At 48.0% G+C, this 27,056-nt stretch overlaps 1 protein-coding gene across 1 annotated transcript in view; it reads right to left on the bottom strand.

Moving 5' to 3' along the window:
- The window catches only part of DLG5 (discs large MAGUK scaffold protein 5), a 111,358-nt gene extending 93,956 nt beyond the window's left edge, over positions 1 to 17,402 (bottom strand). The window contains exon 1 of the mRNA XM_006211609.2: positions 16,477 to 17,402. Coding sequence (XP_006211671.2) covers positions 16,477 to 16,780 — 304 coding nt within the window. The 5' untranslated portion in view covers positions 16,781 to 17,402. The remainder of the gene's footprint in view (positions 1 to 16,476) is intronic.
- Positions 17,403 to 27,056: the final 9,654 nt, after the last annotated feature.

The following is a 27,056-nucleotide window of genomic DNA, read 5'->3' as shown; positions in this document are numbered from 1 at the left end:
GTACCTGCAACTTACTCTTCTTTTGATGATCCACATTCTCTAAATTCTCTACCATAAACATGGCTAATTAAACCAAGCAATTATTTTGTTTTAATTACCAGCATCAGACCTAAAACCTGAAGCCCAGTTCAGTTAAAGGAGGAAGGTCTGCAGATGGCATCTAGTCCAACCATGAACATGATGGAATGCCCTGCCCGCCACACCTGAGGTTCTGCTTGACCACTCCCAGCAGCTAGGAGCTCATTCCCTTTCCTGAAGTAGTGGTTTCTGGCAATTAAAAAGCTGCTCCTGGTGGGAGGGAGAGGAATAGCTCGGTGGTAGAGTGCATGCTTACCAGGAAGGCCCTGGGTTCAATCACCAGTACCTCTTAAAAAAAAAAAAAGTTGCTCTTTATCCTAAGCAGGACTTTATACCTTCCCAGAGCTAAAACCTCCATCTCTCTTGTAGCACATGACATCAAAAGCTCAACAGATACATACAGAAGAGCTGTTTTTTTAAGTAACTGACTTAAAGGGTGACTACCCATACTTTCCCATTGTGGCCAAGATGAGAATGTGGGTTTTTGCAAGCATTGCTGACGCATATTCCCAATGCCATGTTTAAATCAAGTGCTGTCACCTCCCCACAGTCACACAGATGAGTATGATAAACACCCATGTCCCTGTTGAGTCAACTGTTCCAAGAACTACAGCTGCCCCTCCCCCACCGGTGACTTCCACAGCCCCACAATGGCATGGGTAGCTCTTCACAGAGGCCGTTTCTGGATGCGCAATGTGCCGGAGGTTGCTGGCTCAGCCAAGACACACAAATGCCACACCAGAAGCTGGGCCGTCAGGTGCAGCCCAGTCAGGAGCAGGCAAGAGGCCCTTCCCTCAAGGGCAGCAGCCCATGGAAAAGTGATGCTTCCTAACTCCATCTCTTACTTCCTCTTCTTTCCATTTCCCTCTCCATTCTCCTCCCCCAGGCCCAGAGGTAATCATTCTCTTGTCTATCTTTTTCTTTGTGTTCTTGCAAAACGGGCACTGTTTAGTATTATTAATTTACATAATAGCACTGCAATATCCATCTCACTCTACTTCTTACTTTTTCCCTGAGCACTATGCTTTAAGATACATCCCATTGCCATGTGTGTCTCATCAGTCACCTGGAACCACTGCACCTGTCAGCTCTTCTGGGGATGGAGGCCTCCCCATAGAACACTGCAGCAAACCTCCAGGGGCGTGGGAGGGAGCCCGGGGGATTCACACCCACGAGAGGGGCTGCAGGGTCGGGGCTGGGCAGCAGCTCTGTCAGAGGCTCCCAGATGGCTGCACCAGCAGGGGTGAGTTCCCACATCCCCACATCCCGCTGCCCAATGACATCATCTAGCTTTCTAGTTTTTGCCAGCCTAAGAAGTGGAAAAGGATAGAGTTCAATTGTGGATTCTTACCAATCCTGCCAGAACCATGAGTACAAGAGCAGCAAGAAAAGGCATCTGCCACAGTAAGCGTTCGTAGCACTGATGGAAACAACTGCTCATTAATAAAAATCTCCACTGGGAAACCCCACTGCCTGGAGTTATCACAGACTGCTAGAGCACAAACGTCACGCACAGGCTTACAAAATGCCATAGATCCCGCCTGCTCGGGCCGGTGGGGGATCCTCCCAAGGAAGCTGGCTGTACAATGCAGCAGGGCTCTCACACTACCTCAGTTCTTTATTTGCAATCACACAGTCCCACCGCCAATGACTATTATGCACAGCTCACACCCCGTGTGACTCGCCATGTGATCTGACAACACCTGAAGCAGTCTTTACCTGTTCAGTGCGTCCCAGCAAGGTCGAATTGCTCTAAAGATTGCTAAACGCTGATCCCAATCTCTGTGCTAACTTCATCACGGATCAGGAACCAAGAGTTTGTAGACCAGCACTGGTCTATAGACCACACCCTGAGTGTGGGACACAGTGGAGAACAAGCCAACCCACCTGCCCTGGAAGTCACAGTGTAAGGTGGCACAGCCGTGGGACTGGGACACCAATAACAATACAAATAACAGCTGGTGCTTCCACGGTGCTCCCTGGGTTGCCAGGGACTACTCTCGGCACTTTACAAACAGTAACTCCTTTAATCCTTACAAGGCAAGGTCCTATCAGTACTCTCATTTCACAGATGAGGAAGCCAAGGCACAGAGAGGGACTTGCCCAGGGTCACAGTAAGTAGTAGATTCAAGATATGAACCCAATTGATTCACACACAAGCTCCTACCCACTCTCCTAAGCTGACTCCTGAGTGACCTGACCTCTCCTATCTGTTCCCCCACTGTACGATGGAGTAAGGACCCCTAAAGCATTGCTGAGGTCAAATGAGGAGATAAATACAAAAATGGGCAAAGCATCCTGTATAACAGAAACACCTGTCATCGGCTCAGCACACAACTGCCTATGTGCATGTGACCCTGCACCATCCCTACTTTCACACCAGCTCAGAAGGAGATGATGTCATGGATCCCATCAGAGAGAAGGCTTGGCGAGGATCTGTGAGGTGGCCTTGGAGACACAGCTAGAGAGCAATGGTCACTTGTTTCCACTTCGCCACCTCACTCCTCAACCACTCCCTTCTTTCCCCAAAGAGAAGGCCAGCAGATGGGAACCGGTCCCAAGTTCTCCCTAAGACTCAGGGACTCTGATTTCTAAACATCCCAGCTGTGATTCTCAGATTTGAAACTTAGGAGGAAAAAGAAAGCCTTCTATCACAGAAAGCCTATCAGACACCTCTGGGGATTCCACAAAGGCTAGCAGACCTATACCCCTCACCCCACCTTCCTTTGGCCACAGCGTCCTCTCTCACATTCTACAGACCATCCTCCATACCAACAGTTGCCCATACCAACTCTCCCCTTCCTCTCTGCAGCCCTGGGCTCAAGCAGCCTCATAGAATGAGTGGACACAGCAGCCAGGCCTGCCCTGTGCCTCCTGGGGGCCAGTTAGCCTGGCCTCATTTCCCAAGGGCCTGCTGAGCACATGACCCAAGCAGAAGCCCGGAATTCCCGTGAAGACTGACTATTCACGGATTGTCTCCCAAGCCTTCTGCCCCTACTCTGCGTGCTCCCTTAGGCCAGCCCTCCTCCTGGCCCCCCTCCAGTGACCATCCAGTCTGCCAGCCGTCTGCCCACGCCCAGCTCATGGTACACTGTCCTCCAAGCAGCGTCACCTGTGCTATGTGATCTGTCCTGCTGGATACCTGCTCCCTCAGCCTTGGGCTTTCCAATGAGATAATAAATGGGAGGAGGAGGAGGGACAGGGAAGGACAGGAACTATCTTGTCACCTGACAGTCTTTTTGCAAACAAATACACTTGTCATCTGCTATAAACCACAAAATGAAAGGTGAGGAGTAGGAAGACAAGAAGCTAAGCTGATTACTTTCTGGCATTTCTAAAAGCTCCAGGATAGACAGTGCAGCCGAACGAAAACCTCTGAGGAAGAATAGGTTGTATATTTCAGCTCAAAGAACAAATCCAAGCCAGGCTGTCTGGTATGGGTCCGGCGTTGTTTATGGGTGATGCTAACATCTTTCCCACCTCTGCACGCTCAGCAGAGCCTGGTTGGAGCACTGATCAGGTCCATGCTGGATGGATGATGGATGGGCAGATGGAGAGATGGATGGATAAAACCTGAATCCAAAATTGTCTGGTCTCCACCCTAAAGGCTGAGTGATCTCATGCAAGACGACACCAACCACTGAGCGTTCATGAGAAGCCTTAATGTAAGGGAGACTCAGGGCAGAAGCAGGAGCTTACATGAAATCTTCCCGCAGAAAGCAAGGACAGCTGGCTACTGTTTTGTTCCCTTTCCCTGGGATCATAAAATGGGGGAAGAAAACATGACAAGATTTATAAAGGTGGTCTTCCATTTCCCATCAGCAATGAGTTAGGAGAATAGACAGCCATATACATATACTCTCACACACAGCCCCTAAATTCAAAGCTGCTTCAGGTGCAGACATTTTTCTCAGGAGAAGGACCTAGAACCAGCACATTTTGGTTTTATTTCTTGCTTTTTCCTGGACGAGTTCCCACTGAGGTTGGCCATGGGGGTGGCCAGCTCAGTGTCCCAATTCACTGTCCACAGGGCCTTTACCCTCTTATCTTTATTAGGGGTGTTTTCCCTCTGAGGCAAGAGGTTCGGTGGCGTCATTTTCCTGCTTGACCTCTGTCCTGTGACTAAGCAGTAAGAAGTCACAGCAGTCAGCACTGGAAGTTTTTACTGTATCACAAAAAGAATGAGACAAGGCAGTAGGTACCTCCTGCCAACATCAGACCCATTCCCTGACTCAGCACTAAATTAGACGTTATGTCCTGTGTCTGCATCCCAATAGCCTCCCTGTGTGACAGATACTCAGAACCTGTCTGCTGAATAAATGAATGCTGTCAAGAAGACGAGGGGTATCTAAGGTTCGGGACACAGAAATCTCAACAGAGACCTTCACAGGATGGCCTGGAGTACAGAACAAATGCAGACTCTGTAAAGAAACTAACAAGGACTCCAAAGCCTGCCCAGCCTCTCAGCAGCTGGTGGCCCTGAGCAAGCTGATGGACTTGTCCTGGCCTAGTCTGCTCATCTGTGGAACGTAAATACCAGTTGCATGGGTTGATAAAAGGTTTTTTTTTCCCAATGGGTCAGGAAGGAGAGCTGTAGCCCAGCTCTATGAACTGCGATGCCCTGTCACTTGCTGGAAGGGCTGGTGCCTGCAAAGCCAGGCCTGGATCAGGAAAAACCAGCCAAGGCTCCTGAGACTCCCAGCCCAGCCTGCGGCTGGCAGAGATGCCTTGGACGGAGCCCCAGCGTGGGAAGAAACCTGGGCCCTGTGTCCGGCTCTGCCAGGACACGTTACGGGATCCTGGTAGACTCCCTTTGTGTCTCTGAATTGTTGTTTCTTATTCGTAAAAATCAGCAGTTTCAGCAAAGTGGTCTCTAAGATCCCTTCCAGCCCTGATACTCAACAATCTTAAGCTGCTTAAGAAACAAACAGGAAATGAAAGTTCTGGCCAGATGAGATGAAAAAGAGGTTACTCTGAGCAAGAAGAACAGAAGTTATCGTGAGTATTGAAAAGGTCATTATACTTCTTTAAAGTATGATTTCTTATATTAAAACCTAAAAATACAATTAAGTTTCTTCCCTTGTGGTTTGTTTTCACATCACTATTGGCTGGACAGATTTTAACCATGTTTGGACAGATTCACAATGGTCAAAGTGATACAAGAATATTCATGTGGGGTCCCAGGCCATCTTAAGGAGTCAGACAGGCACCATCCAGACAAGTGACCTGAAGGTGACTCAGAAAGAGGTCTGAGAACCACCTGGGAGAGACAGGTCACACCTAGAAAAACTCTGTGGGTAGAGACGACACACCCGGGCTGGAGACGGCCACCAAAGGCAGTACCTCAGAGTCACAGGTGATTATCTCCGATGGTGCCACTTTTCACACAGGCAGCTCCATGAACCTCACTTGCAGGCTGTGTATTGGAAGGGGCTTATTTGTGTATCAATGACTAATAGTTCTCTTATGCAATGTAGGGGGAGGGCCAGCCAGTGACAGTCTTTTTTTTTTTTTTTAAAGAATAATTTCACCAAAAAGGTAACCACTTCCCACCACAAGGGACCTCATCTGATGAGGTGTCACTCTGTTCCTTCCCACATCACAGTCTTGGGTAGCAGAGAGTGGTTTTTTAATTAGCTGCAATGTGGTCATTTGTCATTTTTGAGAGCATGGTTCATTCCGAAAGGAAATCTACTAACGTAAACAGAGGAAGCAGGCAGAGACAAGGGTATCTCGTGGAAACATTGCTGCCACCGGAAACAGCCTGTAGGTCCAGCTGTGACTCACGGACCAAGCTCAGCTCAGGCAAAGGAAGGTGAAGCTTTGGGTGGCTCTTCACCTCTCTCTTCATAAACAGCAGTTTAGAAGAAAAGCACTCAAACCAGTGGTTTCCAAACTCTGTTCCTTGGAATCCTGGAGAACCCCAGGGAACCCTGTGGCAGTACCTCAGGGAGTCCACAAGGAAAAGGGGCAAGCTCCAGGCCTCCACACCTGATCAGCACAGCACCTGTCTATCTCATATACCTGGCTTCCATGTAACAATCCAGTTAAAGAAAAGGATCCCACAGCTTAAAAAAAAAAAAAGAAATAAAATAATTTCTTAAAGGACAGTTACATTTCCCATGTTATTTAATTGTTTGCAACAGCCCTGTGGGAAATTGAGGCTAAAGAGATTACAATCAGATCCTACAGCCCATTCTCTAAAGGAACCATCCCATACTCCCCAGCATCTATGTGGACTCACAGGGAAGGGATGTCAGCTCCTAGACCAGTCCACTCCAGAGCTGGATGGCACGGACCATTACAAGTTCTTCCTTAAACAAAAGGCCCGAGAAAGGAGCTGCTAGGGATTATAAGAGTCAGAAGGCAACACCAAATGCCACATGTGGATCTTATTAAAATCCTGATTTGAATGAACCATCTAAAAAATGGCATTTCTGTAACAAGGAAAACTGAATATTAATTGGCAATGAGATGACATTAAGAAAGTATTAATATTGCTGGTTATAAAAATGGTCTTCTGGCTATGACTTTTTTTAAAGGCCTATCTCTTAAAGAGACTTCCTTGAGTATTTATGGAGGAAGTAATATGCTATCTGGAATTTGTTTTAAAATACTACAGAAGACAAAAGTTGTTGAGAGAGCTGGGTGTTCATTATATTATCCTCCCATCTCTGCAAATGTTTTATAAAATTTTATAATATAAAGTTTAAAATGAAGACAAGAGGGGTGGGGAGATAGTTCAAGTGGTCTAGTACATACTTAGCATACATGAGGTCCTGGGTTCAATCCCCAGTGCCTCCATTAAAATAAACAGAAAATCTAATTACCTAACCCCTCTCAAAAAAAATGAGTAAATAAAATGAAAACAAAGAAGAAAGGAGAAAGGTCTTCCCTTACACTGAGCTCAATTCTACCTCCCAACATCTTCTCAGTCAGCCCATGTTCTGCTCTCTGGGGTCAGAAAGAACTGGGTCTTATCACCTGCTCGTGTCCATCTGAAAATAGGCACCCAAGCCCCTCTAAGTTTCCTTTTTGTAAAAATAACTCTTTCCAAGGTCCTTTTGGAGCCAAACTCCTCACAGCTCATGGCAATGCCCTCCATAATTGCAGGCTCCAGGACCAGAGCACTGTGAAAGTGTGTTCTGAGTGGCCCTGGGAGTATGGGCCTCCTGGTCCACGCACATTCTAGACTCTCCTTTGGGCATCTCTCTTTCTAATTCCAATAATGGCCTGTGCCCTGTGACACCTCCTGTTTGCAAGGACAGGAAGGTAATTGGCTCTCCACTCAAGGGCAGGCCACCCCAACAGCAGAAGCAGCGGTAGTAGCTTGCCCTCTCCTCACATGAATCACCTCAATCCTCATCAAAGCCCTAGAAGGAGAATACTATTAGTCTTTTAATAGATAAGGAAAAAGAAAACCCAGAGAGGTTAAGTAACTTGCTAAAGTCACACAGCCTACGACGGAAGAGTTAAGATTTAAATTTGTAGGGGTAAAAAAAAAAATTTGTAGAGTCTGCAAGACTAGGTTCATAATACTCAGCCCTCTCTAGTCTTATGGCCTTGCTGCTTAGCTCCAAACCCACCAACGATGCTGGGTCCCTTGGGTCACTGATCTGTGTCACCCATTTTCCCAGAAGTAACTTAACGCTCTCAAGGCAGAGACCATCTTCCTGCTCCCCAGTCCAACAACACCCCAGGGCTCAGGAAAGACATGCCCAGAAGTTAACCAGTCCCAGACCTGCAGTCACCAAATCACCAGGACAGGTCTCTACACATCCTTCCTAGGTTCTCCTGGAAACTCCAACTATGGACCAAAGCCTAGTCCTAGAGAAGATGGTAAGATGTTTTAATTATCTCAAAGAATAATCACCACGAACAAGACTCCAGCCTTGTTGAGCAACATTAGGGAAACTGAGACCCAGAGGTCACACATCTTATGCCAGATCACACACCGAAAAAGTCTGCTGGTCCCAGAATCCACTACACATCTAAATGATCAACCTATCCCCCTACTGGCCCCAGAATCACATACGCTCATTTCAGCTACTATCAGAATTTAAAAGAATAGGAACATTTATGGCTTTGGTTCCTTGAATTAAAGACCTAGAGGAAAACTGGAAAAATGATGGTACAAATTGATGTTCCAGTTCCATGCACTAATGCTGAAGTCTCCCAAGAGTGCACTTCTCAGAACACTGATGTTGCAAGATGCTCAATGGAAAAGGGTTCTGTAGTCAAATTAGTTTGGGAAATGCTGCATAGTGAACCCACTTCGGTGAAGTCCCAAAGCACACTGGCTCACTGGCACTTTGAGAGGCTCCCAGTAAAGGAGCCTGAGTGTCCTGCTCAAACGCACTTGACCACAAAACCCTTTTACAAATAACACCATTGACACCCCACCAAACTACTGTTTAGAAGATATTTCCTTGGGAGGTGCTGATCTAGGCCTTTCTAAAGAAAATCTTGACAGTCAGTTACCCTGGATTCAAGTCTATAAAACCAAAACAACCCTGAATGGGATAAGCAGCAAGTGTCTACAAAGGGGAAATAACTAACATACTTCAAGGCCTTTGGGGATGGAGATATTAGTACTGGAAACACGAAGGAAATGTGTGAACATCCCCTGGCTGCCAAATATGAATGCTGCTGGGATTCCATGGTCAACAACTTCTGCCCTCAAAAGAGTCACAGATGACTACTGAAACTAAAATCTTTATTTCAAGTCCAGAGGAACTGTCCTGAGACTTTCCAAAATGAGTCTTGAGGGAAAAAAAAACACAATTTTTAGAAGAAAAAAGAAAATGTTGGAACTGGGACTCCAGTCAGGTCACTTACCCCTGAGTCAAGGTGCCATGGACAGTAGGGAATTTCCTTAATTAAAACTCAAAGCAAATAGTATGAAGATTTCTCAAAAAATTAACACAGAATTACCACAAAATCCATAATTCTACTTGTGGATATATAACCAAAAGAACTTAAAGGAAGGCCTCAAAGAGATACTTGTACACCAACATTCATAACAGCTTTATTCACAATAGCCAAGAGGAGACAGGAACCCAAGAGTCCACTGGTGGATGAATGGATAAACAAAATGTGGTATACACATGCAATGGAATATAACTCAGCCTTAAAAAGGAAGGATATCCTGTCACATGCTACAACATGGATGAACCCTGAGGACACTACCCTAAGTGAAATAAGCCAGTTACAAAAAGACAAATACTGTGTGATTCCACTTATGAGATATCTAAAGTAATCAAATTCTTAGAACAAAGTAGAATGGTGGTTACTACAGGTGGGGGAGGGGAGAATGAGGAGTTACTGTTTAATGGATAGTGCTTCAGTTTTACAAGATGAAAAAGTTCTGGAGATCTTGCACAACAGTGTGAATATACTTAGCACTACTGAACTGTACACTTAAAAATGGTTAAAATGGTAAATTTTATGTGTTATTATAATTTAAAAATAAAGGAAATTCTGATATATGCTGTAAAATAGATGAACCACAACATTATGCCAAGTGAAACAAGCCAGTCACAAAACGATAAATACTGTATGACTCCACTTATATGAGATACCCAGAGCAGTCAAATTCACAGACACAAAGTAGAATGCCAGTTGCCAGGGGCTGAGGGGAAGGGAGAATGGGGAGTAATTGTTTAAGTGGTACAGAGTTTCAGTTTTGCAAGATAAAGTTCTGGAGATGGATGGTGGTGATGGTTGCACAACAATGTGAATGTACCTAATACCACTGAACTGCACACTTTAAAATGAATAAAATACTAAATTTCCCATTATTTGCCACAATTTAAAAAACAGGAAAAAAATAGTTCAAATGGTAAATGTTACGCTAAGTCTATTTTACCACAGTGTTAAAAAAAAACCCAAACCAACAACACTACAAAGAAAATGGGTTATGATCCACTAGTGTGAAACAAACATCAAGGTCAACTGTCACCTCGCAACGTATCCACCTCGGGTTCAGATCTGGACAGTCAATATGGAACACTCTAAACATCTGTTTAATTTAAAATATTTCTGGAGCACTTTCGTGGAACTCTGTCTCAAAAAGAACAACAGAGACACAGAATTCAGGGATATTCAATCTGCCCCAGGGTAAAGGTGAAAAAAGATGCAATATCCCCCCAACTCAATTCTACTTAAAATTCCCCACTGAGCACGTTCGGCATCCCTGCTGCACAGACCGAGATAGGCAGCTCAGATCGCTTGCTCTACACCCACTGTTTCTGTGGCTCATATGTCTTCAAGGTTACAGGAAAAAACTAGAGCGCCCCCTCACAAAGGCCTGCAGAATGTACAGGTGGCTGAAATGAGGCAGAACCAAAAAACTGAGACAAAACATTTCTCCTACAATGCTTACTTTTTCAGGAAATAGAATGCCAGATTCTCAAAAAAAAAAAAAAAAAAACTCAACTAACAACAAATCAGAGAACCGCAATCATGGTACAGAGCTGGAAGAAGCCAAAATCTACCCCAACCCCATCACCAAGTTTCCTTGGACCTAATGCCACCTCGGAAGTGCTGAGAACCCTACAGGACTGAGGAAGTCCCCAGTCAATGCTAAACTTCTTCTATCTTTTTACTGGGTGTGGGGAGGGGGGGAGAAAACAAAAACAAGCCCCAGGTCGTTAAGAGGCTCATCCAAGGTCAAGATGTTACACAGTTAGTAGCAAATTCCCATCCAAGACTCTTTAGAGGACACCAAACTGACATTCAAATTCTACAAGCAAAAAGGGAAGGGCTCTCCAATCCTACAATAGGCAATGTGGTCGCTCCACATGGTTCCTGGCAGCCAGCCCCACAGTGCTGGTACCTGACGGGTGACCTTGGAGACGTCAGACATCAATGTCACACCACCTGCTTCCATCACAGACATACTGTGGGGCGGGGGGGGGGGTGACATCCATGTGTGCATCTGGAACTCACTTTAGCCTTCCTGCACTCCCATAGGTTTCTGTCACTGGAAGTCACCACTTAGGAATCTGCACGTATTTCTGAAGAGGATCTGGACTTACACAGGGACACATCACTCAGTCTACACACAGCTGACTAGTCATCCATTCAACAGAAATTTACTGAATGCCCATCTTGGGCCAGGCTCTATTCTAAGCATTAGGAATACAACAGCCAATGTAGCTACGGAGATCACATTCTACTCTTAATGACCCACAGTCACAGCAAAAGAAACCCTGACATCGGCTCAGCATATTTTACAAGGAGCCCTCACATAACCCTCAGAAGTATCAGGAGAACCCCAGGCTTCTGGTTCTAAGGTTGGGTCCTGGCTGCATTGCTCACCACACTAATAAATGCTCCTCCCTTTTTCTTACCACAGACTGTCAAACAGCACAGTGAAGCAGTTATTGTTTCAATTATTTTGCAGAGAAAGAGAAAGTTCAGAAAGGTTAAGCAGCTTGCTCAAGGTCTAAAACCTAGTGAAGTCTGACCACCTCTCCCCACCACCCCACCCCAACAATGACCTCATTTGTAAATCATATCTTTGCACAAAGATGGGACCACACGTAGCAGACATTCACCTACTGTTTTACCTGCACAACATCCTTTCTGCTCTTTTTCCCCCTGGAGAACTGCTTCTCCCCACTTTAAAGAACCAGATGGTACTATGTGAGCTGCCAATCACAGCACCCCATCACAGGACCCCACTGGTTGGATCCACTGCTGGGCGAGTATTAGTCCTGCAGCCCCAGCCAGTGACTGGGTCTCACATGGACACGTGACACCGGTCAGGACAATCAGGATTCTCCCATGAGACTTTTCTGCCTGGTTGATTGGACAGCGCTCCCTTTATTCTCTGGTCAGGGACTATAAAGATGAAGCTCACAGGGACCAGAGGTCATGTTCCAGGTCCATGGCAAAAGCCCATGCTATTCAGGATCAGTCACCCAAAGGCTACTTTCTCCAATCCATCCCAAGGTTTTGGAATAGTTACCAAAAAAATTTCTCTTTTCTGCTTAACACAGAACTTGAGCTAAGTTTCTGTCCTTTGCAATAAAGGTGCCTGAACTAATACACAGAGGGATAAATAAAATCTGTATTTCTCTCAGAAAACTTTTCAACCATAACTTTCAAGTTCCTCCACAATAACACAATTAAACGAACCAGAAGAAAAACTACAATGTTTGGTGCTTTTACTTATGACCATCAAGGGCAGAATGGATGAAGAAAAGATGGCTGGTACCTGAAGAGCAGGGAGATAACAAAAGGCCCAGGTAACCATTAGTGAATAATAGAAAAACCACACCTGACAATCCATAGCCAACTGCACTCATCCTGCTGGAAATGCCTGGCAGGTTTATTCCTTTAAAAAAAAAATTCCTCCAGCTTTAACTTCTGACAAGTGTACAATGCCTCAGTTCCAAGTGACATGCAAACTCCTTGCTCAGCCTAGCCATCATGGTCCCTCAGATGAGCTCTGCATCCCCACCCACCCAGCACCAATGCCAATCCCTTGCTCACTCAGGCTGGTCTAATCCCTGCAACCTGAAAACACACTGCTCCTCTCACGGCTAAGCCTCCTCTGCCCAGCACATCCTCCTCCTTTCCCTCTGCATGCTCAAAGCGCCTCTTCAACACCCAGCTCAAGCCCCAGTCCCTCTCCTCGAAGCCTTCCTCAGCTTCTCCACCAGATACTGTTGTCTCCACCCTCTTAATACTAGTGAAGCCAAGTCAGCCAGCTCTCCAGGAAACTAAAGAGGAGGCACAGAGGGGACGAGGAGACATTCATCTCTGAGCACAAAGTAGAGAGGGCAAGCAGATAGTGACCACCTCTGCCTCTCGAGAGAGGCCTGGTATGAAAATAGTTTGGGGAGCCTTCCCCACACATTAGGGGCACAAAAGGTAGATGAGAGTATTTGGAGAAAGCATGTAGTCAACAGTTTTAAAAGGAAGAAAAAGCCTGTTTCTATTTGTATCACTCAACTGATCTGTCTCATAATGTCACCCTCCTGAGTGTCCCATTCCCCCAACTAGGGCAAGCTGCAGGCTGGAATTACATCCTATGCACTCCCTGTCTGCACCTGACTCCACCTGGAGCAAGCACAGGAGCAGGCACTTCAGTCCTCCCCAATCACATTTTGCCTCCCAGTGGCTGAGGCAGGCCATGGAGCACCCCAGCCCCATCTCACAGGATAAGACATTGAAGCTCAGGGCCAGGTGGTCGAGGACCTTCAAGTGAGAAAATCCAGATGTTAGCAACTGAATCAAAGAGGGAAAAAAAAAAAAAAAACAAAGGACAGCGTGGGTTCCAAGTGAACAAACAAGATTCTGGTACAACCACAGAAAAAACCCGAGACATGAGCCACTCAGAGAATAGCTCTCTCCTCTCTCTCGCACCGGTGGGAACAAAGGTTCTCACTCCTTCCTTACAGATCCATGTAGTGGGGCAAGGAACTTACAAAATTCCAGAAGTTCCCCAATGCAGGAAATGGCTTGAAAACTGTAATGGGAGGGCTAAACCAGGTAACAGAGAAAACTGCCCCCAACATGGAATCAGGAGCATTGTGCTTAGCCTGACTCCAGCTCCTTTCTTTCCAGTAACTTCTGGCCTGTCCTCAGACCTCACAGATAGGGGCACAGAGCCCAGTTTCATGCAGAAAAGGCACCACTCATGCCACTGGGTGCCACAGAATTAATTGAGATATTAAAGTATGTGATGAGACACAAAATGCTCAATAGCAATGTAGTATTAATCCTAGTATACAAGTTCCCTTGTCCCCCAAAATAAAACATTGTGTTACCTTAGTCACCTTCACACCCCAGACCTGAGCATGGTGGATTATAAATGGGGCTCTAACTGAGCATGAGCAGAACAGATGAGCTTGATTTGCTTACCCGCCCAGTCTGGCTTACCCAGGCCAGTCTCCTCCCAGTTCCAGGCCCCATGTGGGGAGTTGCTAGACACCATGCACTTGCAGCACAATAAACTCCCACAGCACACAAGTGCCAGCTAGGGGATGGGCATTCTGGGCCGGGGCCCACATGAGATGTAGAATCCACCAAGGAAGACCCTAACCAGGTGATGGCAACACCTCCTAGGTAGAGATGGTGACAAAGGGGCCTCCCCTTCAGGCTGGGGATCCTTGGGAAGCCAATAGGTTTCTCTCTTAGGCTCCTGCAAGAGCCTTGCACTAAGACTGACTTATAAGCAGAGCTGTGAGCCTGTGTACAGAGTAGAAACTGCTCGGAGAGCAAAGACCAGGACACGGTACTGGGTTTCCCTGACTTTGGCTCCTCCAGGATAAGACAGGTGCTTCCATCCCTTCAACCTGAGCAGCTCCTTTATGCACTGAGCTTTGCCCCATAAAAGGGCTCTCTGGCTAATAAGAAAAAAAAAAAGTTGGAAAACCACTGCACTGTAATTCATCCTTTACAAAGATCCCAACACTCTGTAGTCTACTTCTACACAGTGTCACCCCTCATTCCCAGAAGCTCTACATGATGTCTAATCAGACCAATGCTACTGTAATTTTTTTCTAAAGTACTAACTAAAATGAACTTAACTTCCCCTTGAAAGGCTACAGAACTCTGCGCTGCGGTGACAGTAGCATCTGAAATCCTGCCCTCGAGGATAAAATCCATACCCTATTCTATCCCTTCCTTTAGAAGTCAGGGATAGCTTCTAGAATGTCAGTCCTGTAAGGGCCCACCTTCTCCACTAGGCATGGAAGAGGAAGGGGTCTAATTAATGGCAATTCATCATCTCTTCCAGAGATTAAAGCTAGTGCTGATTCAAACACATCCCAACGAGGACTCTAGTCTGCACTCTAAGTTCTGTGCTTCCTGGATCAACTTCCTCCTTCAAAAGATGGAGATGGATAGACAGAAAGGCAATTTAAAAAAAAAAATTACCCTGATGAGACTTCCCTCTGTCCTTATCCTCATGGCCACATCTAACAGTTCTTAGCAGCTTCCAAAGCACCATCCCAAGAGAGGACTGGATTTGCCCAGCAACTCACATACACTCATAATCGGAAGACAATAAAGGTTTGAGAGACAGAAATGCTAGAGTCAGAAACCCAAAGTGGAGACAGAAGGACCACCAATGAAATGATGTGCTGGGTACCCAGCAGTTTAGTCTCTGTCAGTTTCCTTCACTATAAAAACTGGTTGAGATGGCCAATATCCAATAGAGCTGTTACCAGGAAGAGCTTATAAAGCCATCTCCTTAATAGGTGAGGCTTTTAACAGCCAAATAAACGGGTCTCATCAACCTTTAGCCTACAAGTTGTTAAAGGCAGTTTGTAGCCCTCTGCATTCACTCTTAAAGCGAGGATGAGACATAGAAAAGGTGGCACTTGCTGCTTCCTGGCTCCCGATGGGTTAAATAAAACAATAGATCATAATTGAAAACTCCTGGCGCCCAAAACGCTGAGCAATTTAACCACTCCAAGCTGGAGTTCCCTCTCTGGCAAAGTAAGAATAATAGCTCACAGAGTGGTAACAATTAAGCGCGATAAAAGACTGCCTGCCACAACAGTAGGTGCCCAATAAATTTTGGTTCTCTTCCTTCCTCAGTGCTATGCCTTCTTCCTCAGCTCTTGTCTAAAAGCTGGCTTTCCACACTCTCCAACAGGCCAGACCAAGCTTACCACTTACACTAACTCCCAACAGTACCCCTCTGACACATGACTCACAAATTCGTCACCCACCATCCAAGGGGACCAGCTACCAGCCTTCCCTCCTCAGGCAGCTCGGAACCGTCAGGGAGGGCTCTGAGCCCCAGCAGCTACTACTAGGATTTTCCCATGGTGCAATGCAACTTCCCCAACTTTTCCGGCCCACAGTTTCCAAAGAAACCTAGCAGGCATTGTGCATAATCAACCACAAGTCTGGGCGAGCAAACAGACTGAGCTCTGGGCAGAGGGAGCTGAGGAAAGCAGAAAGTGCAAAGGCACGAGAGGTCCTGAAACAGGGTGCGAGGGAGCTAAATTCAGCAGTCCCAGCCCTGGCCCAGGTTCTGTTCTTCCAGACGGTATCATTGATCGAAGGCTAGCAAAAGCTCTCAAAGGGTTGGTGGATGGCGAAGAGCCTTAGAAAAGGGGCTGACAGACATCCCTCCAAGGTCGTCCCGAGGCTGGACCTAATGCTCTCGTGAGGACCCAGCTGCCTCTGCACCTGGAGGATCAAGGCCTGCAGTGCCGGGCATTGTTCACAGCAAGGGCGGGACTGGGGAAGGAGGTGTGAAGTGCGGGGTCCACGCCTCGCCCCCTCTCCAGGAGGGCTGAAGGAGGGAAGGTTCTCCCCGCGGCCAGCGCCAGGTAGATGAGTGACCCTCGCGACTTTTCCCCTCAGAGAACCGGAAAGAGAGGTCGTGGAAGGCGGGTCCCAGAGGCCGGGCGGGGGTCTGATACTCACCGGCGCCCTCGGCGGGCTGCGGCGGCCCGACGACGCCGTTCAGGTAGAGAATGGGCAGCAGGTGAGGCTGCGTCTTCTCCAGCGCCGCCCGCAGGTCCTGGAAGTGGTCCCGCTCCTTGGCCAGGAGCAGCTTGAGCAGCAGCTCCGCCTTGGCGCCTCCCGCCTCCTCGTCCAGCTGCCGCCGCTCGCCGGGGCTCAGCGCTCCCGCGGCTTCGAGAAGCCCGAGCACGGCCTCCACCTCCGTCATGGCCTGAGCCAGGCTCTGCTGACACTGGGCGAGCAGCTCCCGGCGCTGGGGCTCCATGGTGGCGGCCGCCCCGCCCCGCCGGACGGCTCCCGGGCTCCCCGAGGCCGGCGGGCAGGCGGGCGGCGGCGGCGGCGGCGGGCCCCGGGCGCCTCGGGGCGGCGAGCGCTGGCGGCAGCCCTAGCGCGCCCCGAGACGCGAGGCCGCGGGGGCCATGGGCCGGGGCCTGGGCGGGCTGGGGGCCCGGGCGGCGAGCGGCGCTCAGCAGCGGCCGCCTCCCGGGCTCAGGAGCGCAGCCATGTTGGCTGCGGCGGCGGCGGGACTGGAAGAGGAGGAGGAGGAGACGGAGGAGGAGAAGGAGGAGGCGGAGGTGGGGACGGCGGCCGGGGCGCGCCCCGAGGCCCGGCTCCAGCCGGGCATACTCCCCCTCCCCCTCGGCGCGCGCCGCTCCCTCGCCGGCCCCGGCGCCGCCCCCCGAACACGATCACAACTCTGAGAGGAAAGTGGCCCGGCCGTGTTCGCCAGGCTCCTCGACGGCTCGGGGGCCGCCTCGGCCCGGTCCCTGCGCCCCGGCCCGGCTCACCGGGGCCCCGTGGCCGCCACTCGCTCCGCCATGCCCGCGCCCCGCCGCCGCCGGTCTGTCCCTCCGCCTTCCTCTCCTTTCCCTTCCCTTCCCCTCCCCTCCCCCCTGCCGGCCCTCCGAGCGCCCGGGCGGCCGGCCCCGAGGGGATGGGCGATGGGAGGGGTCCCTGCCTCCCCGCCCCGGGCCCGCCTGGGAGGCGGGGACGCAGCGCGCGCTCATTATCCCGGTCCCCGAGGCCCAGGCGCAGCCAGCAATGGGGGATGTGGAGTCAGGGGCCCCGCGGGAAGCAGCCCGCACCTCCAGACCCCTCGACCGGGCACACAGCCAGGCCCCAAGCCATGAAACCCCCTCAAACAAAACCTTGCCGCCCATCCAGGGTCTTCTAACCTGAGAACTTCAAAATCAAGCCTGGAAACAATTGAGGGGACATCCCCTAAACTTGGACATCTCCAAATTAAGACTTCCCCAAAAGTGTGAGATTTCCCCGCTCCAAGGAGCTCTTACATAGAAAATGTCCTAGTAAAATCTCCTGAGACTCAGTTAATGAGAGCCTTTCCCCTCAACCCCGTTTTAGGTGGCTTGGTCCCCAGTGTCTAAAGAGGTTTGGATGTTGGGGAGAGGGCGAGGGGATGTGTTGCTGGAGGAGGAGGAGAGTGGTGGGGTCTGCAGTGGAGCCAGTTCATCTTTTTGGCAAGAGAAGTGCTCTCTTTTCTAGATGTCACCCCAGATTCTAGCTAGTCTCTGGAGAAGGTAAATCAATGGACTACAGAAACCTCGCCCCCTCATACCCCCAGTGAGGTCTACAGTTGGTCTCTGAGTTCAAGAATGTCAACTGCCTCCCACTACAGCCCTCTGTGGACCCAGACCACTTGCCTCCTGACTGCAGGAGGAGATCTGTAAAAACTGGCATCCCAATTAATTGTTCTCAGTATCCCCACCTGGGTAGTGTAGAGTAACAATTCCAGGCCACTGCAAATGTCTGCGCTCAGTTGAGTGAAGCTCATTTACAAACACTGAGGGCCACAGGTGCTGTTTCTGCTAACTCTGTCACTCCCACCCCCATCACTTATCACTTCCACTCCTCCACCCAAAACCGGTTTTCTTCAAGATTCTGCTTCTTTAAGAGGAGGAGTCACTTTTATTTAGTAGAAACAAACTCTGTGTATCATGGTTAGAACAAGAGTATCAGAGTTTGCACTTAAGTTTTGGACTTCCCTTTAAATAGCTTGCACGATGTGGGAGCAAATCAAAATTACCCTGGCTGTTCCCAGTTTTCTCCCCAGGAAAATGGGATGGGGAGAGTATATTCCATCAGGAGTTATGAATAAGTCTGAGGGTATTAGTGAAGCTTTTGAAATTATCTGAACTTTTTTTGTAGACGTGTGTATTTTTCTGGGATGGAAGTCCATAGCTTTAATCAAATTCTTTAAGGCCTCCATGACCCGAAATGGACTCCAAAATGGTGAAACGAGCTCCCTACCTGGGTAGTCTGGGCTTCTATGGCTGAGCAAGTTTCCAGGGGAGGGGAAGGCTGGCTATTGCACAGTGCCAGGGGTCAGACAGGCTCCTTCGCTGTCCCTCCCACTCCTGCCCCTGAGAGATGGTTCCCCCTTCTGGCCACCAGTTCCCCTACATCCTGAATCATCTGTGAAGGTATACAGTCTTCAAGACACACCTGGACTTCTGTTCCTAGCCGGATTAATTAGAAATTTAGGGGTGGGAGGAAGGCGGAGTGGAAGAGGAGAAGTTGGAGACTAATTTGGTTTATGGTTGGAACCAACTGTTAAGTCCTAGGTCCAAAGGGTGACTGAGACAGGAGAGGGCAGGAGGAAGAAGCACCATCTCCTAGTGACCCCTCAAAAGGATGGTGGGGAGCGTGGGTGTTTTGCCCCAGGAAGCCTTCCTGGGAAGCAGTGAGGAGGTCCACTTGCTAAGAGTGCTTTCTCCCAGGAGCTGTAGAGTGAGAGATAACTACTTTCAGCAAACCATTTTTTGGAAACTGGGGGTTTATGCAAAACAAATTCTGGAGGAAATCGTTTACTTTATAAACATATTCAACCTTAGGGGGTCCTTTGGCCAATGAACTTGATATGAACTTGTATTTCTGTAGCCTTTTATATCCTTCAGAGCACCTTCCCACATACTGTCTTCTTCGTGCCCTGTTCTACGTTGAATTGTATCCCCGTAAAAGGTGTTCAATCCCTGACTCCCAGCACCTGTGAACCTGACCTGATTTGGAAATAAGGTCTTTGCAGGTGTAATCAAATTAAAACAAAATGGTACTGGATTACATGGGCCCTAATCCAATGTCTGGTGTTCTTATAGGAGAGGGAAATTTGGACACAGGCACACACTCAGAGAATACCATGTGAAGACAGGCAGAGGTTGGAATGATACATCCACAAGCCAAGAAATGCCAACGATTGCCAGCAACTCCCAGAAGCTAGGGAAAGAGGCCTGGAACAGACTCTCCTTCAGAGCCTCCCAGAAGGAACCAATCCTGCTAATGCCTCGATCTCTGACCTCTGACCTCCAGAACTATGAGCTAGTAAGTTTCTGTTGTTTTAAGCCCCCCAGTTTGTGGTAATTTTTTATGGCAGCCCCAGGACGAATTCAGTCTCGTTACCATGGACAAAGATGGGTGTCCCCATTTTACAAGTCATCCTGTCACCACGCTCTTCTACTGCCTAAGAATTTCTCCATAGATTTATGTACCTTTCCTCCTCGGATGTTAGAAAAAGAAGGCCTCTCTCTTCTTTTTAAAAACAGCCCTCCAAGGTCTGGATACAGTCTTTGCACCCTCTCCTTGCACTCAAATATTCACACACACACACACACACACATACACAGGTCTCCCTCTCTGCCGTGGCCTCCCTCCCCTTTGTCAACAAACAGTTCTGGGTGCCCCCATTTTCAAATGCCCCCTTTCCCTCTCTGGTGTCCTCAGGAAGGAACCATTGCCTGATACTGGAACTTCCACCTGCTCATGGACCACTTATCCCTTGGTTGGGGCTTTACAATCTGGCTTCTGAGCACAACTCTCCATAGAATACTGTACCCCCCATTAACCTCCTGATGCCACCCCACAGCCTTTCCTTCACACTTCCTCCAGCATCCACCCTGCTCTGCTTCACCCTGAGAACCCTGAGAACACCTTCTTGTCTCTCACCCCTCTCCCCGCACTGGCTCCTCTCCCCCTACACTCCCTCCTTTTTAAAGTAATCACTTTGGAGCAGGACAGGCATGAGCTCAGCTCCACTGACACTCACTCACAGGTATCCCTGCGCCAGTTACTTAACTTTTCTGAGCCTCAGTTTCTGCATCTCAGCATGGGGAAGAAACATCATCCTTTGGTAGGATTACTAGGAGAATTCAGTGATAGGATTTATACAAAGTCCTGGTATCTGGCAGGCATATAAACCTCGTAATTTGATGAGCAGGCAACTTCTGGAGTCCGAATGCCTGATTTAAAAATGTCTTTGCACCTGGTTAGCTGGGTAACATTGGGTAAACCTCTCTATGCCTCAGTTTCCTCATTTGTAAAATAGAGATATCAAGAATACTGTCAAAGGAGTTAGTGCTCAACCAATGGCAGGTGTCACTGTTCTTTTGGCTTCCACGCCCTCATCCGTCCGAGAGGGAAGCCTCCCTGTAACATGCAGCAACAGGTTTGGGGCAGATGTTTCCAGGCTCCTGAAAGAATGGTTGTGGGTTCCAGCTGAAAGTCTTCTCTTTCACTTGTATTCAGATGGCAGGTGAGGGCAGGAGCCCCTTCTGTGTTGTTCTCTGCTGTATCCCCTTCCCACAGTGCCTGGCGTGTGGTAGGTGCTCAACAGATATTTTTTCGATTAACATGTGAACATAACGATTGAATGAGTGAACTAGGTTTTGCATTGAAGCCTGCTTCAAAAAAAAATCTGCTAAAAGTGGAAAGAGGGAGAAGGAGCACACCTGAAAAAGGAGCAGCATCAGAAGCAAAGCGAGAGAGGTTCTCAAACTGTCTCACGTGCTCCAGCACGTGGATGGCAGGCTGGGAGCTCTATGCGGAGCTGCCACCCCTGGGGGGCCAAGCACCAGGACCCCCACCCTCTCCTGCCTTGCCCTGCATGCAAGCTTGGGCCACCAGACCCTCTAACGATGCCTTTGCTCAGAAATCCATTCCCCAGCTAGTGTAGCCCTGACGGAGGGCATGGCCCCCTCCCAGTTCCTGCAAGCACAGTCCTGCGGGGAGCAAGAGCATTAATCCTTTGATTCAGAGCCCGTTCTTCACAGTTCAACTTAGATGTTACCTGCTTTAGGAAGCCGGACATGCCTTCCTGACCTCCTCTCGAAAGGGCTAGATGTCTCTGCTCCTTCCAGTCTTTGCAACTTTTTACCTCCCCTTTATTAACACTTATCAATGTGTGTTCTTAAAATTGTCAGTTTACTTCTCTCTGTCCCCTTGGTATACAGAATGCACCCCTACAAATATGTCTATGCGTTAGCCCCCAAAACCTCTGAATATGAAATGTTATGTTATACAGCTTAATACCAAAAACAGAAGCAACTCAATCAAAAAATGGGCAGAAGACCTAAATAGACATTTCTCCAAAGAAGACATACAGATGGCCAATAGGCACATAAAAAATGCTCAATATTGCTAATTATTAGAGAACTGCAATTCAAAACTACAATGAGGTATCACCAGTCAGAATGGCCATCATTAAAAAGTCTACAAATAATAAATGCTGGAGTGGGTGTGGGGAAAAGGGAACCCTCCTACACTGTTGGTGAAGTGGGAAGCCCCACGAAAAAGACCGGCAGGACCCCCAGGCAGGGCCACTGCTTTCCTGCCAGCACCATCCGGTTCCCTGGTCCAGCAGCATTATCTCACTTTTTGCCTCTGAAACGGCTTACTTTAGGAAAGTGGAACTTACCCCTAAGATTCTATTGGTTCCTTGAACTAACTCCTGATTGGTCCATTTGTAGCACCTCATTTACATGGAGCTCACTTCTAGTTTGTCCATTTCTATCACTCCTGAGTGGTCCATTTATACAAAGCTCGTTCCTAATTAGTTAACTTTGTTACACCTTATTTGCATATGATGTTGCAAAGTGTAGACTGACAGCCTATAAAAGCCTGTGTAAACCTACAGCTGGGGTCCAGAGCTTGTAGTGTTAACTCCTGTGGGCCCACGAGCGTAATAAACCTGAGTTCTCCAATCCTCCAAGTGCTGCTTGTTCTCTCGCCCAGATCCAGGTTGCTGGCACAACTGAGCTATAACACACTTTGCTGCAATACTGGGAATGTAAATTGGTGCAACCACTATGGAGGACAGTATGGAAGATCCTTAAAAAAAAATAGTCTAAAGTCTAAAAATAGACTTACCATATGATCCAGCAATCCCACTCCTGGGAATATATCTAGAGGACACTCTAATTCGAAAAGACACATCCACCATATTTACAATAGCCAAGACATGGAAACAACCTAAATGTCCATTGATAGATAAATAGATAAAGATGTGGTGTATGTATATGTGTGTGTGTGTATATATATATACACACACACACATACACACAATGGAATATTACTCAGCCATAAAAAAGAATGAAATAATGCCATTTGCAGCAACATGGATGGACCTAGAGATTATCATATTTATTAAAGTAAGTCAAACAGAGAAAGCAAATATCATATGATGTGACTTATAGGTGGAATCTTAAAAAAAAGACACAAATTTTATTTACAAACCAAAAATAGACTCATGGACATAGAAAACAAACTGTGGTTACCAAGAGGGAAGGATAGATTAGGAGTTTGGGATTAACAGATACATATTACTATATATAAAGTAGATAAACACCAAGGACCCACTGTAAAGCACAGGGAACTATATTCAATTTCTTGTAATGAGCTATAATGGAAAAGAATCTGAAAAATAAGTGTATATATGTATAACTAAATCACTTTGCTGTACACCTGAAGCTAACATTGTAAGTTGACTACACTTCAATAAAAAATAAGAATTAAAAAAAAAAAGAAACCTGTTACACAGTTAAAGGGACTGTGCAGATGTGATGAAAGTTGCAGCCATAGAAATCGGGAACACAGCTTAGATTATCCAGGTAGGCCCAATCTAATCACAAGAGTTCAAAGCAGAGTTTTCTCAGGTTGAAGGCAATAGAAGAGGAAGTCAGAGAGATTCCAAGCACAAGAATTTGATGCACCATTGCTGGCTGAGATGTAGGGGCCCACTGGCAAAGGGGCAGAGAGAGGGTCTAGGAGTGAAGGGCAGTCCCCAGCCGACAGCCAGCAAAGTACCAGGGACTGCAGTCCTACAAAAGGAAGGAACTGGATTCTGCCACAACCTGAAGGAAGCTGGAAACAGATTCTTCCCACAGCCTCCTGATCAGAGCCCAGCTGGCTGACGCCTTGATTTTACCCTGGTGAGACCGTGAGTGGAGAAAACCAGTTGAGCCAACGTGGACCTCGGACCTACAGAGCTGTGAGATCCTAAATATAGGTGGTTTTAAAGCTCATAAGTTTGTGGAAATTTTGTTATAGCAGCAAAAAAAGGCTAACCACCCCCAAAGACCTGAGCTTTGCCAGGACAGAAGCAATATCAGCTTGTCTGCTGTTGAACCCCCCAGTCCCTGCCAGAGTGCCTGCCACCTGATAGGAACTCAAAACAGCCTGTTGTATGAATGAATAGAAACCTACTCCTCCACTAGGACTTGCCTTGTGGGTAATTATTTATGGTATGTTTGGAAAACAGAATTCAGTTCTCTACCAGCAGTTGGAGGGAGAGTTTTCAAAGGAAGATACCTAGAAACAGGGCTTTCTCTGCAGCTGAGTGAACTGGGGCCCCAGCGGCCTCTGACCCTGGACCTTATGTCCTAATGGATAAACAACAGCCGTTCCCTGGAGAAACAGATCCTGGTGCTCTGCTCCCCCGGGTGCGGCAACTTTGGCAGCAGGCAAGGCTGCCTTTGAGAGCACGTGTGTGCATGTGTGAGTCTGTAAGTGCACAACAAGAGAGCAAGGGCATTGTGGGCAAGAGTGGGGCTGTTTCAGCTTCAGCGTGGGTGTCTGTATATACAAATCGCACTAGTATGAACACGTGAATGTGTGTGAGCGGGGGACAAGCTTTCTACGATCCTTTTGCCATCCCACCCTGGAAATTGCAGGTGGCCCAACATCTGAGATGTGACATTTAAAAGGATTTCCCTTAAGAGTTCCTTGAAAGAGTGAACTCCCCCGGGGATGCTGAAAGTAGAATTCTATTCGTGAAAACACCGTGTTTTATACAACTCTTTAGGAATGCTATGATGGTGAATGAGCTACACCTGTTTAGAAAAAAATTGGATTAAGCTTGGCCCTTGGTAGCTTCTCAAATCATGAAGACATTTTTCTTCCAGACTGCTTTTGTTCTTTTGTTCTTAGTTCAGGAATAACCCAGAGGCAAGTGCCTTAAGATTTTAAAACAAGAAATATGAGTGAGGGCCTTACCGAGTGAGGAACCTTGCCCAGAGTACTGGGATGGGCAAAATTCTGAGTGAGATCAGAGATTCAAAGCATTTGAGAACCTTAGAAAGGATGAATTAATGATTAACCATTGCATAATTAATGAACAACTATTTATTGAGTGCCTACTGTGTGCCAGGAACTAGGCTGGGCCCTAAGGCTACACACCTTGTTTTGCAAATGAGCTGAGAAGTTGCTTGCCCAAAACTACACAGCCAATTACTGGGCAAGAATTTAAGTTCATCCCCTCAGTTCATTGCTCTTTCTACTCAAGCTCATTCCCTCCTTTGGAGTCCTCAGCTTCAGTTTTTAGTCCCTCCAAGTGTCCATGCAAACTACAGCAACCCTGTAAGACTCAGACCCCAGCTCTTCACCTTTCTCCCTCCTTCCTGTTAAAACCTCCCAAAACATGTCTTTTCTACGGAAACCGGTTTGAAGTCCCTTCTGGAGAGGATCTGATACTATGGGATAACATCGTCCTGGTTTCTTCTCCCAAAAGATTGATCATTTGACAACAATGATGTTGAACCTCAGGTCTAAGCAGTCGTCCTGGTGAGTGAGCCCCAGTGGGTCAGGACTGGCAGGCTTAGTCTCCTATCCATTCTTCAGAACACTCTGCTATTCCTCACTTCCTCAGAGGTCCTCACTAGCTCTCCATCCCCTACAAGACAAAGTGCAGCTCCTTCGCTGGACGTCCAAGGCTTGTTGTCTTCTAACTTAACCTTCTATGATCCCCACCGCCATGAATGCTCCAGTGACCCCTCCCCTTGAAGCCCACTCCTCCTGGCTCCTCTTAACCTGTCCAAATCCCTCTCATCCTTTAGGGCCAGCAACCCCCTGTGGACCCCATTTTTCCCTCCTCAGGACTCCAGAGTGCTTATGCCTTGACTCACTTTTCCCCCATTGCCAGCGTCTGGTGCCTTGTAGTGCTCACAAGTGTCCCTAGGATGTGTTCTGCCACCCAAACACGATGGAGACCATAACCTCGCACTGTTATTTTTCTCACATCCCTCAAAAGGCCTGTGATAGTGAAGGCCTGGAGCAGATGCTTCAGAAATAGCCCAGGGTTGAAAGAATCAAGGTGAGGGAAAATGGGGCAAAGTGGGGCTGGCATCGTTTCATCCTTCAGATCTCAGTTTAAAAGTCGCTTCAGAAGCCCACTGGGTCCCTGCAGCTCCCAAAATTATCAAGATTGGTTTCTATTCCCTTTGAGCAGTCATTTTCCTTCCTGGCACTCATCACAGTTTACATTCTTTTTTATGTGACTCTGTGTTTAGTGACTGCCTCCCACTGGACTGCAAGCTCCACTCCTGGACAGGTGAACCTGTCTAGTTCACCTCTGTATCTCCAGCATCTTGTCTGATGCATGAGACTCAAAGCTACTCACTGAAAGACTGAATTAGAGGAGGAGAAGGAGCCCGCCTGCTCCTGATGCCCGTCCTCATGCTCAGGAACTCCCTAAAGGAGCACTTCCATCTTTCTGGTTTAGACCAGAGACTCTCATCTGAGAGGACCAGTGTCTTTGGGGTTACTGCAACCCCAGCCACAGAGCAAACTATGACAGTTCCCCCTTCCTGAGAACTAAGTACATGCCAAGCACTGGACTGAAGGCTTGTCCTGCAGTCCCCAGTTCCTCTCCACCACACCCATGGGCAGTAGGTACCACAGTCAGCTCCATGTTACAGATGAGGGAGCTGAGGCCCCTCCCAGCCCAACTAACTGTGTGTGTGTGTGTGTGTGTCTCCCATCTTGCAGGGCAGAGAATCTCTAGGGTCAGGAAGTGGCCAAGAAGCCTCAGAAGAACCTCTGACAATGCATCAGAACTACCCCTGCCTGCCGAGGGATGCAATCCGGCTGCTGCAGAACAAGCTAGAAATCAACAGCTGTCCTGTCTGTGCAGACACGTGTAAATCAGATGCAAATGGACACATGGCCCAGTAAGACTCTTGGAGGTGGTGAGAATGAACCCAAGCCAGAAGCAGCATGCTAGAAGGGGTGGAACACTGGCCCTCAGCTTCCAGCCGGGAACCACCAGCTCTGTGCAGTTGTACTGGACTTGTTCCTTGTGGGGAGAGCCCCTCCGTGGGAGGCCTCGTTAGGCAGGCATAGCCATGCACGCCTGCATCAGCAGCCGCAGGTCATGGCAGAGGTAGCTGCTTAAGTGCAAGGCCATGGAGACCTCTGAGAGACTGAATATACAAATGGACAATGGCCAGACCATATATAAAAATAGAACTCTGACCCAC

This window comes from Vicugna pacos, chromosome 11, assembly GCF_048564905.1.
Source record: "Vicugna pacos chromosome 11, VicPac4, whole genome shotgun sequence".
Lineage (NCBI taxonomy): Eukaryota > Metazoa > Chordata > Mammalia > Artiodactyla > Camelidae > Vicugna > Vicugna pacos.
The sequence above is the reverse complement of the archived record's forward strand: the minus strand, read 5'-3'. Positions and strand labels throughout refer to the sequence as shown.